The following is a 15,165-nucleotide window of genomic DNA, read 5'->3' as shown; positions in this document are numbered from 1 at the left end:
TCGCGCCGCGGCCGCAGTTTTGGGGACACACCCCCCCCGGCCTCCCTGGGTGGCGGGTTCCGCAGCTCGGAGCGCCCGCCCACCCCCCAGCTCCGAACGCAGCCCGGGCAGGCGCGGGTTAAAGCCACGCCCCCGCCCCACCTCCGTGACGTCACGGCCCAGGGTTCCTCCGGGTCCGTTCGCCACCGCTGAGCTCGTACGGTGCGGGGGGGCCGGAATCTGGGGGTGGGGGGGGGGTCCCCGGGGAGGCCCGGGGGGGGTGGGGGCATGAGGGCTCTGAGGGTCCCCGGATCAGCTCCCACCCCCCTCCCAGACTCCCCATGGCGCTGCGATTCGCCGCCCCGCTGCTGCGCCTGGCCCGGAGCAGCGTCCGCTGGGGGGGCACGGCTCCCTCTCCGCCGGGTGAGTGAGACCGGGACCCCTACTGCCAACCTTCCCCCCCCGGCCGGATGAGTGGGGCCCGGGGGCGGCAGGATCCCCCATCCCCAGCGCCGCCCTCCCCCCCCCTAGTTGTTGGGGGGTGCGCAGGTGTGGGTCAGCCGCGGGGCTGGTGCTGACCCTCCCCGTGCCCCCCCCCCAGCCCCAGCCCTCTTCGACTGGCGGGACCCGCTGGGGCTGGAGGCGCTGCTGGAGCCCGAGGAGCGGCTGCTGCGCGATGCCCTGCGCAAGTACTGCGAGGAGCGGCTGCTGCCCCGCGTGCTGCACGCCAACCGGCACGAGGGTACCCCCCGACACCCCCCCCCCCCCCCAAAACATCCGGCCCGCCAACCCTGCCACCCCCCCTCATCCCTTGGTGTCCACACCCCAGGGACCCCTGGACCCCCCCACATACTGGTTACCCAGGTAACCCCCCTCCCCAGCAAATATCCCCTGGGGCTCGGGGATGCCCCCAGCATGCTAAGATACACCCAGGATCCCACCGGTACCCCTTAATCCTCCCCAGGACCCCCTTAATCCTCCCTAGCGCCCCCTGATAACCCCCCATACCCCTTCATCCACCCCAGCACCCCCCAATACAGCCCTGTACCCCTTAAACCTCCCCAGCACCCCCTGATAACCTCCAAGTACCCCTTAATCCTTCCCAGGACACCCCCTGGACCCCCCTTGTACCCCTTCATCCACCACAGCAGCCCCCAATACCCACATGCACCCCATAATCCACCACAGCACCCCCAAAATACTCCAATACCCCTTGATCCTCCCCAGTGCCCCCCAATAACCTCAGTAGCCTTTAACCCCCCAGCACCCCCAAATACCCCTGTACCCCTTAGCCCCCCCAGTACACCCCAATACACCCAGGACCCCTCCAATACCCCCCGTACCATACCCCTTAGTTCCCCCCAGCACCCTGCTTATAACAACCCTGTTACCCCTTAATCCTCTCCAGTGCCACCTAAATGCCCCCAGCACCCCCAAAATACCTCCCAGTACCCCTTAATCCCCCCCAGCATCCCCCAGTACCCCCTCTGTACCCCTTAATCCCCCCAGCCCCTCCAGTTCTCCCCTTGTACCTCTTAATCCTCCCCAGCACCCCTGGAGCTCCCTCCCTGGGTGGCCAAGGTTGGGGGCAGAGGTGGGGGGAGTCCCCAGCCCCAGCCAGGGGGTGTCCCCACTGCCCCCCACTCAGCTTGGCCACACTCACACCCCACTGTGCCCCCCCCCCCCCTGCCCCCCCGCCACAGTGTTTGACCGGGAGATCGTGACCGAGCTGGGGGAACTGGGGATGCTGGGCCCCACCATCAAAGGTGAGTGGGGAATAATGGGGGGGCTGGGACAATCCCCCAGAGGGTGGGGGAAGTCTTTGCGGGGGCCATAGGGTCCTTGGTAGAGGGAGCTGGGGGGGCTGCAGTGGGTGGGTGCTGGGTGCCAGGGGTCCCCAGGGTGTTATTGGGGAGGGCCATGGGGGGTGTTGGGACCCCTGAGGAGGGGCTGGGGTGCCCGAGGGGCAGCAGGAGGGTTTGGAGGGGCTGGGGGGGGTCAGTGGTTCCCCTTGGGGTGTTGGGGGGGGTGGGGCAGGGTCCTCTCATGGTTGGGGGCTGGAGCTGGGCCCGCTGGAGTTGGGGGGCTGGGGGGGGCCTGTGGGTGACCCCATCCTGGGGGGAAAGGGGTGACACTGTCCGTGGGATGACATTGTCCTGGGGGGGTCTGGGGGTGACACTGTCCCCAGGGTGTGGCTGGGTGTCCATGGGTGACACTGTCCGTGGGCACCCATGGGTGACGCTGTCCTGGGGTGTCCGTGGGTGTCACTGTCCCGGGATGTCCATGGGTGGCTGTGGGTGACACCATGCCCATGGGTGCCCATGGGTGACGCTGCCCCTGGGTTGCCCATGGGTGCCCCCCTCCCCCCCCAGGATACGGCTGCGCAGGCACCACAGCAGTGGGCTACGGGCTGGTGGCGCGGGAGCTGGAGCGTGTGGACAGCAGCTACCGCTCGGTGCTGAGCGTCCAGTCCTCCCTTGTCATGTACCCCATCCTGGCCTATGGGACCCCTGCCCAGCGGGACCGCTTCCTGCCCCCCCTGGGTGAGACCCCCACGGGGGGCACATGGTGGGGAGGGCTGTGGGGCAGGAGGGGGCTGTGGGTCAAGTGGGGTACTGTTGGGCAGGGGGGGGGGGCTACGAGGCAGGAGAGGGGGGCTGTGGGTCAAGTGAGGTGGGGCTGTGGGACAGGAGGGAGAACTGTGGGGTGGAAGGGGGGGCTGTGGGTCAAGTGGGGTGGTCTGTGGGGAAGGATGGGGGGCTGTGGGGCAGGAGAGGAGTCTATGGGGCAGGGGGGGTCTGTAGGGCAGGAGGGGGGGGCATGGCGTCCCCCTGACTGCCTTCTATGGGGGGAGCTGCTGACAGCGCCCAACCACAGGAGCGACCTGGGCTGGGTGGGCCATGGGGCAGGTGGGGGCAGCCATGGGGCAGGCAAGGGGAGCCATGGGGGTCCCAAGGCCCCCCCTGATGCCCCCCACCAGCGCGGGGGGAGCTGCTGGGGTGCTTCGGGCTGACTGAGCCCAACCACGGGAGCGATCCGGGGCGCATGGAGACGCGGGCACGCTACAACCCTGGCACCAAGACCTACACGCTGCGGGGCACCAAGACCTGGTGAGCCCCACACCAGGGGGATGGGGGACACCCCTGACTCCCCCAGACCCCCACCCTGACCCCCTCCCCAGGATCACCAATGCGCCGGCGGCCGACCTGTGTGTGGTGTGGGCAGTGTGCGAGGAGGATGGGCGGGTGCGGGGGTTCCTGATCGAGCGGGGGACACCCGGCCTCAGCACCCCGAAAATCGAGGGCAAATTCTCGCTCCGCGCCTCTGCCACTGGCATGATCGTGATGGAGGACGTAAAGGTGCCAGAGGAAAACCTCCTGCCCAACGCTGTTGGCTTGGCAGTAAGCAAGGGGGGCGGCACTGGCGGGGGCTCCTGCTGCTGGATGGGGACCCCAGTGACGCCCACTCACCCTAGGGCCCCTTCGGTTGCCTGACCCAAGCCCGTTACGGCATCGCCTGGGGTGCACTGGGTGCCGCCGAGGCCTGCCTGGAGACGGCACGGCAGTACGTCCTCGAGAGGTAATGCAGGGGCAGCATGGTGCCCCCCTGGGGCAGGGAGGGGGGTTCCTGCCTGCCTCACAGCCTCCCCTCCGCCACAGGAACCAGTTTGGGGGTCCGCTGGCACGCAACCAGCTGGTGCAGAAGAAGCTGGCAGACATGGTGACAGAGATCGCCCTGGGGCTGCAGGCCTGCCTGCGCCTTGGCCGCCTCAAGGACGAGGGAAGGTGGGTACCACAACTGGAGCCACGGCAGAGGGGACACCTGGAGCTGCTGCTGGTGGTGGCACGAGGGTGCCAGTGTCACCGTCCCTGTCCCCACAGGGCGGCCCCTGAGATGGTGTCGATGCTGAAGCGTAACTCATGTGGGAAGGCACTGGCCATCGCCAGGGAGGCACGGGATATGCTGGGGGGCAATGGCGTGTGCGATGAGTACCACGTCATCCGGCACCTGATGAACCTGGAGGCCGTCAACACCTATGAAGGTACCACCACGCCGGTATGGGGGGGGACGTGGGATCCCGCCGCTGCCACCAGGCACCCCTCAAGACCTAGCTGCTTGCTTGCTTGCCCACAGGCACCCATGACATCCATGCGCTAATCCTGGGCCGAGCCATCACCGGCATCCAGTCCTTCAGCCCTGGCAAGCCACCAGCACCGCGGGGCTAACGGGGGGGACACGGCACCCGGCACCACACCAACGGCATGTGGCTGCGACGCTCTGTGGCGTGACTGGTCTTACACTGCTGCCAGCGGGGCCAGGATGTCACCCGTGGGGAAAGGACATGAGGAGATGGCACCAATGACCAGATTTGGTGTCACCAACGGGACCTAGTGTCACCAATGGAACAATGTCTCACCAAACCGCCCCACAGTTGCTGATGGGACTCGGTGTCACTGATGAGACCCAGCAGCTTGGTTGTGCTGGGCTTTGCTGCAGAGCCTCTTGGCCAGCGAACTGCCTTGGTGCCTTTGCCGTCCTCGCGGACACTCACCAATAAATGGTGGAAAAGCCACCCTGTGCCTGCCAGCCAGCCTCGTCAGCGTTAATTAAGCCTCCAGGACACAGTTCCATCACCAGGAGGGGGCCCTGCTCCAGCACGCAGCAGGGTTTGCCTCTGTGAGCAGGCAGTGGAGCCGTATCAGCCCCCCCTGGATTTGGCCTTTGGGTTTTTTTCCTTTTTATTCATGTCAAACCTGAACACTTAACACCAATGGAAAAGCCCTTTTGGGCCAAAATCCCCTTTTGCTGCTCGCAGCTGCCTTGGTGCAGCAGCAACACACACACTTGCGAGGCAGGTGGGCTTCTGCAGGGGTGTCCTGCGGATTTGGGGGAGGCCCTTGCAGCTTTGGGGTCCTGCTCACGTCTCGGGCTGCAGACAGAGGTCACGGTAGGCAGCCTCCACGGTGCGGCAGACCTGCCGGAGCTCCGTCTCAGCCTGCCCTACCCGCTCCATCACCTCCTCCAGCTCCTGCAGCCGCTCCTGGATCAGCTCGTTGTGGAGGCCGTAGAGGTGGAAGAGCTGCTCCTCCAGCTGCTCCGCCAGGCCAGAGACCTGCCGCGCCGGGGTGGGAAAGGCGGGGGGGTTGGGGTGGGGGGTGGAGAAATGGCTCTTGCCAGGGTGCAGGAGTGGGCAGCGCTGCTGGCACAGCCAGCGCCCGACTGCTGTCCCCTGGAGGGCTGATGGCAGCTGCGGCTGTCCCAGGCTGGCACAGCTCCCGGCCTGGCTTGGCTGCTGCTGCTGCCAGCTGCACCCACAGTAGCCGAAGCGCCGGCCGCAGTAGCCACTGAGCGCCAGGTCACCATGGGCCGCAGCTGCCAAGGCTGGGCTGCCATCTGCACATGGGCCTGCGGGAGCACCCCCTCCCGCCCTGCCGACGTGGCCCACCCCGGCTGCAGGGACACCGGTGGGAGCAAAGTCCGGTGTGGTGTGCAGCCAGGCGAGGACACCGAGGGCAGCCAGCGGCTGCACAGGCATGGGGGAGCCACTGGCGTCCCCTCCGCTCCCCAAAGCGGGGCCGGAGGCAGCTGCGGCCACCCCCAAAGGGGCTGGGGGTACTCCCCCCGCCACGGCAGTGAGCACCGGTGCATACGGCACACCAGGCTCTGCAGCTGGCGCCAGTCGCCCTATGAGAGGCTGCTTACAACACGCTCCCTCCCCGTGGCACCTTGTCTCACTGTCCCCCAGCCTGCCACTAATTCGGGCGGAATAACGCAATTAAACACGTCAAGCAGAGACCGCATGGCCGTGCAGCCTTGCTCGGCAGCTAGGAGCTGGCATCGGTCGTCAGCATCTCCTTGCCCACTGCTCCCCCTGCGCTTGCAGGCCCCCTGCCACTCCCCGTCCCCCACCTTCAGCAGCAGGCTCTCCCTGAAGCTGCTCATCATGGTGTGGTCCTCTTTGCGGCTGTCGTTCACCTTGTCGATCAGCTGCTGTGCACGCTGCTGCAGGCCCCCAATGCTGGCATCCAGCGATGTGAAGTACCGGGAGGCCTGGCCATCCAGTGCTGCTTCTGTGCCGGGCTGGGTAGCCATGGGCTGCGCCTCCGTCCTCGGCCAAAACACAGCACCCTCACATCAGGGGCACGAACCCCACAGGGCTGGCTCGGTCGATCACATTAATTGGGAAACGCTGGGGATCCCGTTGAGGAAGGTGGTGGCCCGTGGACAAGCAGATGCATGTGTCACCCTGGACACCCCTGTGGGGGCTGTCACTCCCATATGTGCTTTCTTCTCTACTTTAGGTTAAAATTGTGAGGTAACAGAGGGCGGAAAATGTGTTACCTGTCAGGGTCCTCGCTGGGGCGCTCATCCCTGCCCAAGCCAGCAAAGAACAGGCTGTCACCTGCCTCCGGCTCTGGCTCAGGGCCCTCACCCTCCTTCCGTGACATGGGGGACAGGCAGCTCTCAGAGGCTGGGGCCCTCAGGGCCCACGTTGGGCTGCAATAACGCTGGTCCCAGGGGGGCTTCCACCGCCGGCACTGGGGAGCCGGGGGGCAGCTGTGGAGCGGGGCCCGGGGACCGGCGGCAGCCGGAGCCCAGCAGGGACAGACGAGACCCAGAACCCCCTCACAGCCCTGAGGGGACACGGTGGGCGAGGTCTGGCACGTGACAGGCACCTACACCAGCCAATCGGCGCCCGCCTGCACCGGAGAATAGCCAATGAAAAGCTGCGTGGAAAAAAGCGGGAAGAGCTGGTCCGGGCGCTGAGGAGAAGGAGCCGCCATGACGCCGGGGACAGTAAGACGGAGGCACACCGGGCGGGGGGCGCCGTCAGCGGCCGGGGGAAGCCGGGTGAAAAGTGGGTAGCCGCCCTGGCGTGGGCCGGGCACCCCAGCAGCGCGGTGTTGGGGCCGCGGGGCCGGCAGCCTGTGGGCACAGGCATCCCATTACCCCCCCCCCCCCCCCCCCCCGCCCCCCTGACCGCAGCCCCAGGCGCGGGCCCTGCCCCAGCACAGACACAGGGAGCCGGTGGGGCAAAGGGGGCTTTACTGAGGGGGCAGCCCCCCGGGGAGGAGGGACACTAGGCGTCCAGGCGGCACAGGGGGCTGTCATAGACCATCTGCAGGTTGACGCGGTGTCCCACCAGCTCCCGAATGTTGTTGATGCCATACTTGATCATGGTGGGGCTGGGGTAGGAGAAAAGGAGATCAGCAGGGGTGGCCCCCTCGCCACACCGGGGTCCCTGGCTGCCCTCCCCCCCCCAACTCACCGTTCCAGTGAGAGCCCCCAGGCGATGACGGAGACGTTCTCGGGAAGCCCCATAGGCAGCAACAGCTCAGGGCGGAAGACCCCTGAGTTTCCCACCTCAACCCACTTCTTCAGGCCTGGGGGGTGAGGTGGGGGCCCCCGCCCCATGGCAGTGAGGCAGAGGCCCTGCTCATGGGGCACCCCAGAGAACCCCCACCTCAGAGCGAGACCAGGCCACCCCATATTGGGACCCCAGAGACAGCCCCTCCGTAGGGGTACCCCAAAGCCCACCCCCCAGGGAAAAGACTGAGGCCAGGCTGACCCCCAACCCACAGGGGCACCCCAAAGCCCCCCAGCCCATAGGGAAGAGAATGAAGCTAAGCTAGCTGCCACCCCAAAAAAGTCACCTCAGTTCCCGCCCTCTCTGTGGAGGCTGATGCAGACCATGGGGTGTCCCCCCCATTCTTTGGGTGCATATGCAGAACCTGAGGCTCCTTTGGGGGACCATGCAGATCCCCAGGACCCCCCTACCTTATAGGGCAACCCACACAAACCCCTGAGGACCCCCTCACCCTCATGATAGCTGAACACCTCCATGCTGGGTTCTGTGTAGGGGTTATAGGCTGGCTTGAAGCGCAGCTGGGTGATGCCTGGGGACAAGAGAGAGATGAGGGAGGGTCCTGGGGACCCCCTGCGTGCCCCTCCTGGTGGCCCCCGTACCCAGCTTGGTGAAGAACTGCCGGAGGATGCCCATGAGGTGGCCAAGGGTGAGGCCGCGGTCAGCCACCACCCCTTCCACCTGATGGAACTCGGCCAGATGGGTGGCATCTAAGCTCTCGTTGCGGAACACCCGGTCGATGGAGAAGTACTTCACTGGAGAGAACTTCTCCTGGTTGGGGGGTGGCAAAAGAAAAATGGGGTCAGGTGGGGGCCCCTCCACCCCAAAACTCCCTCCCATGCGTCTCCCCAAACCCATCCCACCTGGCGGGCCAGCTGGTAGAGCATGCGGGCGCTGGTGGATGTGGTGTGGGTGCGCAGCAGGTTCCTCCGCGCCTCCTCCAGCCGCCATTCATACTTGTACCTAAGGAGGGTAGCTCAGCTTGGAGGGGAATGGGTGGAGAGACCCCCCAACTCGCCCCCGCCCCAGGGTCTCATCCTCACCCCTGTGAGCCGTAGCCTCCCTGCGAGTGGACCTTCTTCACCTTGGCCGTGTAGCCGGCAGGCAGCTCAGGGGCCTTGGCAGGGTCTGGGGTGGGGCACAGACATGGAGGTGGGGGGACACTGGGGTTTGGGGGGGGCCCTGTGCCCCCCCTCCCTTCCCCTGTACCCACCTTGCAGGAAGAAGGTGTCATGTTGGTCGCGGGCTGGGTGCTGCTGGGGCTGGAACAGAGCATCAAAATTCCAGAAGGAACTTTCCACAAAATTGTTGGTGGGCATCTCTGTGAACCTGTGGGCCACAATGTCAGTGGGGGGCCATGTCCCCTCCCGGCGAGGGGATCCCCCTGGGACCCCCACTCACCCCATCTCCAGGAATATCTGGCGGAGCTGGGAGCGCACCTTCAGCAGGGGGTGGAGGTGGCCGCAGGCAGGCGGCAGCCCCAGGGCCGAGAAGTTGTAGGGCTTGAAGGGACGCTGCTGCCAGGAACCCCTGCAGGCAGGGTCAAGAGTCACAGTGGGGTCAGGGGTGTGTGTCACAGTGGGGTCATGGCAAGTTCAGGGGGTCACAGTGGGGCCAGTGGCCCCCCCACCTCCCAGACTCACGTAGCAATCATCTCTGGCGTCAGCTCCGTCTCCTGCCGTGCTACTGCGGTGCTAAAAGCACTGCCCTTGCGGATCCAGTAGGACTTCAGGGTGCTGGGGGGGGGGGTGAGGAGGGGTGAGGGGGGTGCCCCCAAACCTGCCCCCACCCTCAAAGCCCCTCCCCCGCCCTGCTCACACTTCCAGCAGCAGCTTCCTCCTCTTGAGGTCAGTGCGCTCACGCTCAGGCAGGTTCTCAGCCTCCCCCCGCTGCACCTGCTGCAAGCTCTCCTGCACCCCGTCCTGCACCTCTGCCACCTGCACGGCACCGGGGGGGCACGGGGGTGGGTGCGTCACAGTGGGGTGTGGGGGTGCAGGGCAGACCCCCACTCCCTGGGGGCTGGGCCCTGAGGACAGGGACAGCCCCAACCCTGGCAAGGCCACCCTGTCCCCCGCGGGGATGCTCCAGGGGGCCCCCCTCTGCCCCCCCATGGCCCTTGGCCAGATCCCCCTGGACACTCCTGGCTCCATGGGACCCCTGTCCACCCTTCTGGGACCCCCAGCTGGTCCCCCCCCAAGAATACTCCAGGGGATCCCTGTCTGCCCCCCCAGGATACTCCTGGGCCCATGGAACCCCATCTGCGCCACCTGGGACCCCTGCCCAGCCCTTCCAGGACACTCTTGGCTCCATGGGACCCTTGTCCACCCTCCTGGGCCCCCCATCCACTCCCCCAGGATACTTCTGACTCCATGGGACCCCCACCTAGAACCCCTGCCCAGCCCCCCTTGGACACTCCCAGCTCCACAAGACCCCTGCTCAGTCCCACCGGGACCTCCATCCACTCCTCCCGGGACTCTCCCAGACCCTCCAGGACCCCCTCCCTGGGACACTCACAGCTCGGACGACCCGTGGGCCCCCAGGGGCCCCCTTCTCCAGGCGCAGCCACTTGTTTGCCATGGCCTTGCTAAAGCCCACGGAGCCACCGGGCAGCTTCTGCGGGGACGGGGCGGCCGTGAGAGACCTGGTGCGCCCTCCACCAGCCCCGGTGCCCCCGCCCCCCCAGTGCTCACCATGGCGTCGCTCTGGGGCAGCCCCTCGGCCGGGAGGCTCCGGAAGAGCCGCACCTCGGGGCTGCCGTCCCGAAGCACCTCCACACCCTCGGGGCTCAGCTCCCACCGCCGCGTTGCCCGCGCCTCAGCCTCGATCACCTGTGGGCACCACCGGCGGTGGGGCCGGGGTCGGTAACCGGGGAAGCACCGGGGCATGTGGAGTGCCGGGGGCAGTACCGGGGCCGGGGCCAGTACCGGGGCGGGGAGCACCAGGGTCAGTACCGGGGCCGGGGCCAGTACCGGGCTCAGTACCGGGGCCGTGGGGAAGTACCAGGGTCAGTACCGGGGCTGGGGGAGCGCCGAGGGCAGTAACAGGGCTGGGGCCAGCACCAGGGCTGGTGTCAGCCTGCACAACACCCCCCGCCCCCCCCAGCGCCCCGCCGCTCCCACCTCCCCTAGCGCCTGGAGGCTCTTGACGGCGCCCACGAGCGTCTGGTGGTCGAGGCCGAGCGCGGCGGCCGTCTCCAGGCTACAGAGGCCTGCGCCGGGCCCCGCTGCCTCCCGCTCCAGCCGCTGCAGCAGCAGCTCAGCCACGCTTGGCGACATCGCGCCGGCCGGAAGTGATACCCGCGCCGGCCGGAAGTGCTACAGGCGCCCACCGGAAGTGGGGGCGCTCCCCGTGCCGGCCGGAGCGCAGGGTCCGCCGGGCGACATCTTGAGTGTGGCCAAGCCCTCAGCGGCCGCCTGGGGCGGGGGAGGCTGCCGGTGCTACGGGAGGGCCGTGACGTTGCGATGCGGCGGAGTGGCGGCGTAGGAAGTCTTAGTCCTCCCGTTACCGTAGCAACGAGTCCCCCGAGCCTGGTTTTGTGGCCTGCCCCTGGCGGTGACCAGGTGCCCTGTTGCCATGACAACAGTCACCACGCCGCTGGGGCCAGGTCTGGGGACACCAGCGCTTCCTTAACCCAGCCCGCCCTCTCCCGTCTGCTGTGACGTTATGGGACCGTACGACATCACTGTTGTGCCACAGCACCATTTTAGGTCATAGAGCCCCTGGACGAGGAGCCCCTTCATCCTCCGCGCCATGTGCCTCCCTCCCCTTCCCGTAGTCCCCTGCTATGCCGGGGTCCCCCGTGTCTTCCCGGTGCTATTATGGGATGGTGGGCACCGCCCCCCACGTGGCCCGCGGGCGGCCTGGCCCTTTAAGAGCGCCCGGCCCCACGTGACTGCGGTGACGCACCCAGAGGAGGGAGGGGCGGGCGCGCGCCCGGGGGGGGGCGTCTCCCGCCGAACGCGTGGTCGCTCCTCATTGGCTACCGTGCCCAGCCAATGGGAAGCGGCCATCTGGGACGCCAACGTTCGGGGGCGCCGTCTCCACCGGCAAGTGGGCGAACGGCCAATAGGAGCGGGCCCTGCGCGGACGCGGACCAATGGACTAGGGCCAGGGGCGGGCCGAGGGGCGGCGGGCGGATAAAACGGGGCGCCGCCTCCGCCCCCCTCCGCAGTGCCGGGTGCCGCCAGGCCGGGAGGGAGCAGTCTCTGGGCACCGCCGCGTGGGACTTGCCGCCATGAGCCGCCTCACTCTCCCCGTCCTGCTCGGTGTTTTCCTGGCGCTGGCGGTGGCTGGGCCCGCCCAGTTCTTCCGGGAGGAATTCGGGGACGGAGGTGAGGGTGGGGGTCTCCGCGGTGGGAGAGGGCTGAGGGGAGGGCGGGGCCTGAGGGAGGTCCTCTGAGGTGAAGGGGATGTGGGTGGGGGGTGGGAGTCTTCTGAGGTGAAGCGGACCTGGGGAGGTCCCTGAGGTACCGGGGGTGAGGGGGGTGGTCCCCTGAGCTGAAGGGAAACTGGGTGGGGGTCATCTGAAGTATTGGCACTGAACAGGGGTCCCTGAGATGACGGTGACCTGGGGGAGGGGTCTCCTGAGGTGAAGGGCACCCGGACAGGGGATCCCCTGAGCTGAGAGAGGGTACGGGGGAGCTGGGAGGCCTCCCTGGGCTGCGGTGGGGGGTGCCTTGCTTGTGGGAGTGGGTGGGAAGGTGAGGGGTCTCACCTGGGCTAAGGAGGATGCAGGGCATTGGAGGGATGGGAGGGGAGAGGAGAGGGCAATGGGTCAGGCCCCCCAGGTAGAGCTGCGGGAGGTAAGGGCCAGCTGGGATGGAGGATCAGGACCCCCGTATCCCAAGAGGACATGGGGTGCCTGGAGGGAGCTTTGTGTCGGAGGTTTGGGCTGGGGAGAGCGGTTGTGGAAGGACACAGGGGGCTAAGAGGTGCTCCCCTCCCCTAGCTTGGGGTGCCAGAGGGGCGGTGGGGGGGACCTCCCCAAGGGGTAGGGGCTGCTTGCTGCAGGGTGATACGGGGCCTGGGGGTGTTGCCTATGGCGGGAGGCAGGACAGGTCCTGGCTCACACTGCGGGGTGGGGGGGTGGGGTGTTGTGTTGCTTATCTGGGACCCTAAATCCTTCTGCAGCCCCTCCCAGGAAGAGACACCCCTAATGCTGAGCTCTCTCTGGGGCTCCCAGCAGTGAGGGGGGAGTGGGGAGCTGTGTGGGACCTCCAGCTCTGGAATGTGATGTGCCTGGCCGTGAGCTGCTCTGCTCTGGGGATGGGGGCTGCGGGCAGAAGGGCCTCCCCAGCGACGGGGGGGGGGCTCAGGGTCCTGAGCGCTCCCCTTCCACAGATGCCTGGACCCGCCGGTGGGTGGAGTCTAAGCACAAGCCTGACTACGGCCGGTTTGTTCTCACGGCTGGGAAGTTTTACGGCGATGCTGAGAAGGACAAAGGTAAGTGGGGGCAGGCAGTGACTGTGCCGGATGGGGACAGTGTGGCATTCCCCGTGTCCCAATGCACCCGTGTCCCACAGGGATCCAGACAAGCCAAGATGCCCGGTTCTATGCCATCTCTTCTCGCTTTGAGCCCTTCAGCAACCGGGACAAGACGCTGGTGGTGCAATTTACAGTGAAACACGAACAGAACATTGACTGTGGTGGCGGCTATGTCAAGCTCTTCCCAGCCAGCCTCAACCAGGAGGACATGCATGGCGACTCAGAGTACAACATTATGTTTGGTGGGTCCCTGGAACCGCCCACAGCCCCCCACGATGGTGTGGGGGCCCCCCACTCACCTCTTGCCTCTGCCCCCCAGGCCCTGACATCTGTGGCCCCGGCACTAAGAAGGTTCATGTCATCTTCAACTACAAGGGGAAAAATGTCCTGATCAACAAGGATATTCGGTGCAAGGTGGGTGTGTGAGGGGCATGGGGGGGGGGGCTGGTTGTGCCGGGGGGGGGGGGGTGTCCCTAGCCATGCTGAGCCCTCCCGTTTTCATATGGGGGGGGGGGCTGGTTGTGCCGGGGGGGGGGGGGTGTCCCTAGCCATGCTGAGCCCTCCCGTTTTCATAGGATGATGAGTTCACCCATCTCTACACACTGGTGGTGCGGCCTGATAACACTTATGAGGTGAAGATTGACAACGGGCGAGTGGAGTCGGGGAGTCTGGAGGAGGACTGGGACTTCCTGCCCCCCAGGAAGATCAAGGACCCTGAGGCTCGGAAACCTGATGACTGGGACGAGCGGGCCAAGATTGATGACCCTGAGGACACTAAGCCTGAGGTGGGGGAGCTCCAGGGGGAGGTGGTGGGGTGCTGCAGGGGAGGGGGCTGCGGCAGTGCCCTGACCCTGTCCAGCCCCCCAGGACTGGGACAAGCCCGAACACATCCCTGACCCCGATGCCAAGAAGCCAGAGGACTGGGATGAGGAGATGGATGGGGAGTGGGAGCCCCCTGTTATCCAGAACCCTGAGTACAAGGTGAGGCTGGGGGTCTGCAGGGGGGGTTTCCAGGGGAAGGGCAGAGCCCCCCCTGACAACCCCCCCACCCTCCCGACCCCCCTAGGGCGAATGGAGGCCCCAGCAGATCGACAACCCAGACTACAAGGGCAAGTGGGTGCACCCTGAAATTGACAACCCTGAGTACAGCCCTGACCCCCACCTCTACGCCTACGACAGCTTCGGGGTCATTGGTCTTGACCTCTGGCAGGTGGGTGGGGGCGTGATGGGGTCTCACGTGCCCTCCCTAGGACCCCCCCCCCGATTGCCTCTGTCCCCCACAGGTGAAGTCTGGTACCATCTTTGATAACTTCCTCATCACGGATGACGAGAAGCTAGCAGAGGAGATTGGAAATGAGACCTGGGGGGCCACCAAGGTATGGGAGGGGACCCTCGGTGACACTGCCCTCCCATGACACTCCCCTGCCTTCCCCCAGGACACGCACTCCCTGCCCCAACCACCCTTCCAGAACTATGCCCCCTACCCCCAAATCCCATCTCTTCTCCCTCGGGATCCCCCCAGCAATCCCATCTGCCCCCATCCCGGGACCTCTCTGGTGAACCCCATCTCATCCCCCCAGACACCCACCCACCCGCCCCAAGTGAACCTTCCCCCCAGTGATTTGCACCCCCCCCCCCGCCCCCCCCTCAGGGGAATCTACCCTGCTGCTAATCGCCCTCTGTGACACCCTCCCCCAGGAAGCGGAGAAGAAAATGAAGGAGCAGCAGGACGAGGAGCAGCGGAAGAAGCAGGAGGAGGAGGAGAAGCAGCAGAAGGAGGAGGAGGGCGACGACGAGGGGGAAGATGAGGATGAGGATGAGGAGGAGCCCGAGGCCGAGCCCGAGGAGGCGGAGGCGGCCCCGCGGGACGAGCTGTGAGGGCCCCCGGCGGGACCCTACTGTCTCTGTGAGACCTGGACTCTTTTCTACGCGCCCCCCGCCTGCGGGCCCGGGGAGCGGGGGCCGGGCCGGGCCCCCCAGCGGAGCGAGGACTCGGGAACGGCGCCGGGGCCCGGTACCGGCGGAGGGGAGGGGGGACGGGGACAGGGAGAGAAAAGGGGAGAGGGGGCTGCGACCCCTGCCCCCCCGCCGGTACCGGCGCGGTGATGGGGGTGGGTGGCTGGCGGGGAGGTGTGGGGGGGGGCTCCGTGGGCGCACGTGACTGTACGGGTGTTGCGAATCCGGTTTCTATTAAATTAACGCTCGGTCCCGGCCGTGGCCTCCGCGCCATCTTCCCGCTGTTCGCCGCCATTTTGTGCCGCCGTGCACCTCACGTGATGAAGGGGCGCGGGGTGGGGGCGGGGCAGGTTCCGTGCGTCACGTGGTGCGGGGTGGGG

The 15,165-nt window shown here is 66.9% G+C and overlaps 4 protein-coding genes across 5 annotated transcripts; 2 read left to right on the top strand and 2 right to left on the bottom strand.

The window, feature by feature from the left end:
• The first annotated feature begins 127 nt into the window (after window positions 1-127).
• On the top strand, window positions 128-4,566 carry GCDH (glutaryl-CoA dehydrogenase). Of its 2 annotated transcripts, none has more exons than XM_055793193.1 (11): window positions 128-196; window positions 314-402; window positions 581-721; window positions 1,683-1,745; window positions 2,352-2,522; window positions 2,960-3,089; window positions 3,161-3,380; window positions 3,455-3,558; window positions 3,639-3,764; window positions 3,861-4,021; window positions 4,114-4,566. In XM_055793193.1, exons 2-11 carry the CDS (start codon window positions 321-323, stop codon window positions 4,203-4,205), a joined length of 1,290 nt encoding a protein of 429 aa, XP_055649168.1. In that variant the 5' UTR covers window positions 128-196; window positions 314-320; the 3' UTR covers window positions 4,206-4,566. The 2 variants fall into 2 exon arrangements, with proteins under 2 accessions (XP_055649168.1, XP_055649167.1); XM_055793192.1 differs by having other exon boundaries at window positions 139-201.
• A 127-nt stretch (window positions 4,567-4,693) lies between these two features.
• On the bottom strand, window positions 4,694-6,695 carry SYCE2 (synaptonemal complex central element protein 2). Its single transcript, XM_055793188.1, has 3 exons — window positions 6,322-6,695; window positions 5,890-6,115; window positions 4,694-5,092 (listed from the first exon to the last, which is right to left on the bottom strand). Exons 1-3 carry the CDS (start codon window positions 6,426-6,428, stop codon window positions 4,898-4,900), a joined length of 528 nt encoding a protein of 175 aa, XP_055649163.1. The 5' UTR covers window positions 6,429-6,695; the 3' UTR covers window positions 4,694-4,897.
• A 314-nt stretch (window positions 6,696-7,009) lies between these two features.
• Window positions 7,010-10,657, bottom strand: FARSA (phenylalanyl-tRNA synthetase subunit alpha). Its single transcript, XM_055793195.1, has 13 exons — window positions 10,465-10,657; window positions 10,036-10,173; window positions 9,860-9,958; window positions 9,164-9,282; window positions 8,989-9,081; window positions 8,747-8,875; window positions 8,559-8,674; window positions 8,389-8,473; window positions 8,209-8,308; window positions 7,948-8,116; window positions 7,800-7,877; window positions 7,250-7,364; window positions 7,010-7,166 (listed from the first exon to the last, which is right to left on the bottom strand). Exons 1-13 carry the CDS (start codon window positions 10,618-10,620, stop codon window positions 7,061-7,063), a joined length of 1,503 nt encoding a protein of 500 aa, XP_055649170.1. The 5' UTR covers window positions 10,621-10,657; the 3' UTR covers window positions 7,010-7,060.
• An 842-nt stretch (window positions 10,658-11,499) lies between these two features.
• CALR (calreticulin) lies at window positions 11,500-15,058 on the top strand. The gene is made up of 9 exons (XM_055793194.1): window positions 11,500-11,676; window positions 12,686-12,787; window positions 12,868-13,071; window positions 13,149-13,243; window positions 13,405-13,614; window positions 13,697-13,810; window positions 13,896-14,039; window positions 14,113-14,205; window positions 14,528-15,058. Exons 1-9 carry the CDS (start codon window positions 11,580-11,582, stop codon window positions 14,705-14,707), a joined length of 1,239 nt encoding a protein of 412 aa, XP_055649169.1. The 5' UTR covers window positions 11,500-11,579; the 3' UTR covers window positions 14,708-15,058.
• Window positions 15,059-15,165: the final 107 nt, after the last annotated feature.

Source organism: Falco peregrinus (assembly GCF_023634155.1).
Source record: "Falco peregrinus isolate bFalPer1 chromosome 12 unlocalized genomic scaffold, bFalPer1.pri SUPER_12_unloc_2, whole genome shotgun sequence".
NCBI lineage: Eukaryota > Metazoa > Chordata > Aves > Falconiformes > Falconidae > Falco > Falco peregrinus.
This window is presented reverse-complemented; position numbering and strand designations above follow the sequence as displayed.

Excerpts from the sequence above, each read along its gene's own strand:
- GCDH (XM_055793193.1), top strand. The coding sequence starts at position 321 with ATGGCGCTGCGATTCGCCGCCCCGCTGCTGCGCCTGGCCCGGAGCAGC. Across the intron at positions 403-580 it reads CACGGCTCCCTCTCCGCCGG|CCCCAGCCCTCTTCGACTGG; the intron begins GTGAGTGAGACC and ends CCCCCCCCCCAG. Across the intron at positions 722-1,682 it reads GCACGCCAACCGGCACGAGG|TGTTTGACCGGGAGATCGTG; the intron begins GTACCCCCCGAC and ends CCCCCGCCACAG.
- SYCE2 (XM_055793188.1), bottom strand. The coding sequence starts at position 6,428 with ATGTCACGGAAGGAGGGTGAGGGCCCTGAGCCAGAGCCGGAGGCAGGT. Across the intron at positions 6,116-6,321 it reads CCCAGCGAGGACCCTGACAG|ATGTGAGGGTGCTGTGTTTT; the intron begins GTAACACATTTT and ends TTCGTGCCCCTG. Across the intron at positions 5,093-5,889 it reads GGGAGAGCCTGCTGCTGAAG|GTCTCTGGCCTGGCGGAGCA; the intron begins GTGGGGGACGGG and ends CCGGCGCGGCAG.
- FARSA (XM_055793195.1), bottom strand. The coding sequence starts at position 10,620 with ATGTCGCCAAGCGTGGCTGAGCTGCTGCTGCAGCGGCTGGAGCGGGAG. Across the intron at positions 10,174-10,464 it reads GCCTCCAGGCGCTAGGGGAG|GTGATCGAGGCTGAGGCGCG; the intron begins GTGGGAGCGGCG and ends TGGTGCCCACAG. Across the intron at positions 8,474-8,558 it reads TGACACCTTCTTCCTGCAAG|ACCCTGCCAAGGCCCCTGAG; the intron begins GTGGGTACAGGG and ends GCCCCACCCCAG.
- CALR (XM_055793194.1), top strand. The coding sequence starts at position 11,580 with ATGAGCCGCCTCACTCTCCCCGTCCTGCTCGGTGTTTTCCTGGCGCTG. Across the intron at positions 13,811-13,895 it reads TCCAGAACCCTGAGTACAAG|GGCGAATGGAGGCCCCAGCA; the intron begins GTGAGGCTGGGG and ends CGACCCCCCTAG. Across the intron at positions 14,040-14,112 it reads TTGGTCTTGACCTCTGGCAG|GTGAAGTCTGGTACCATCTT; the intron begins GTGGGTGGGGGC and ends TGTCCCCCACAG.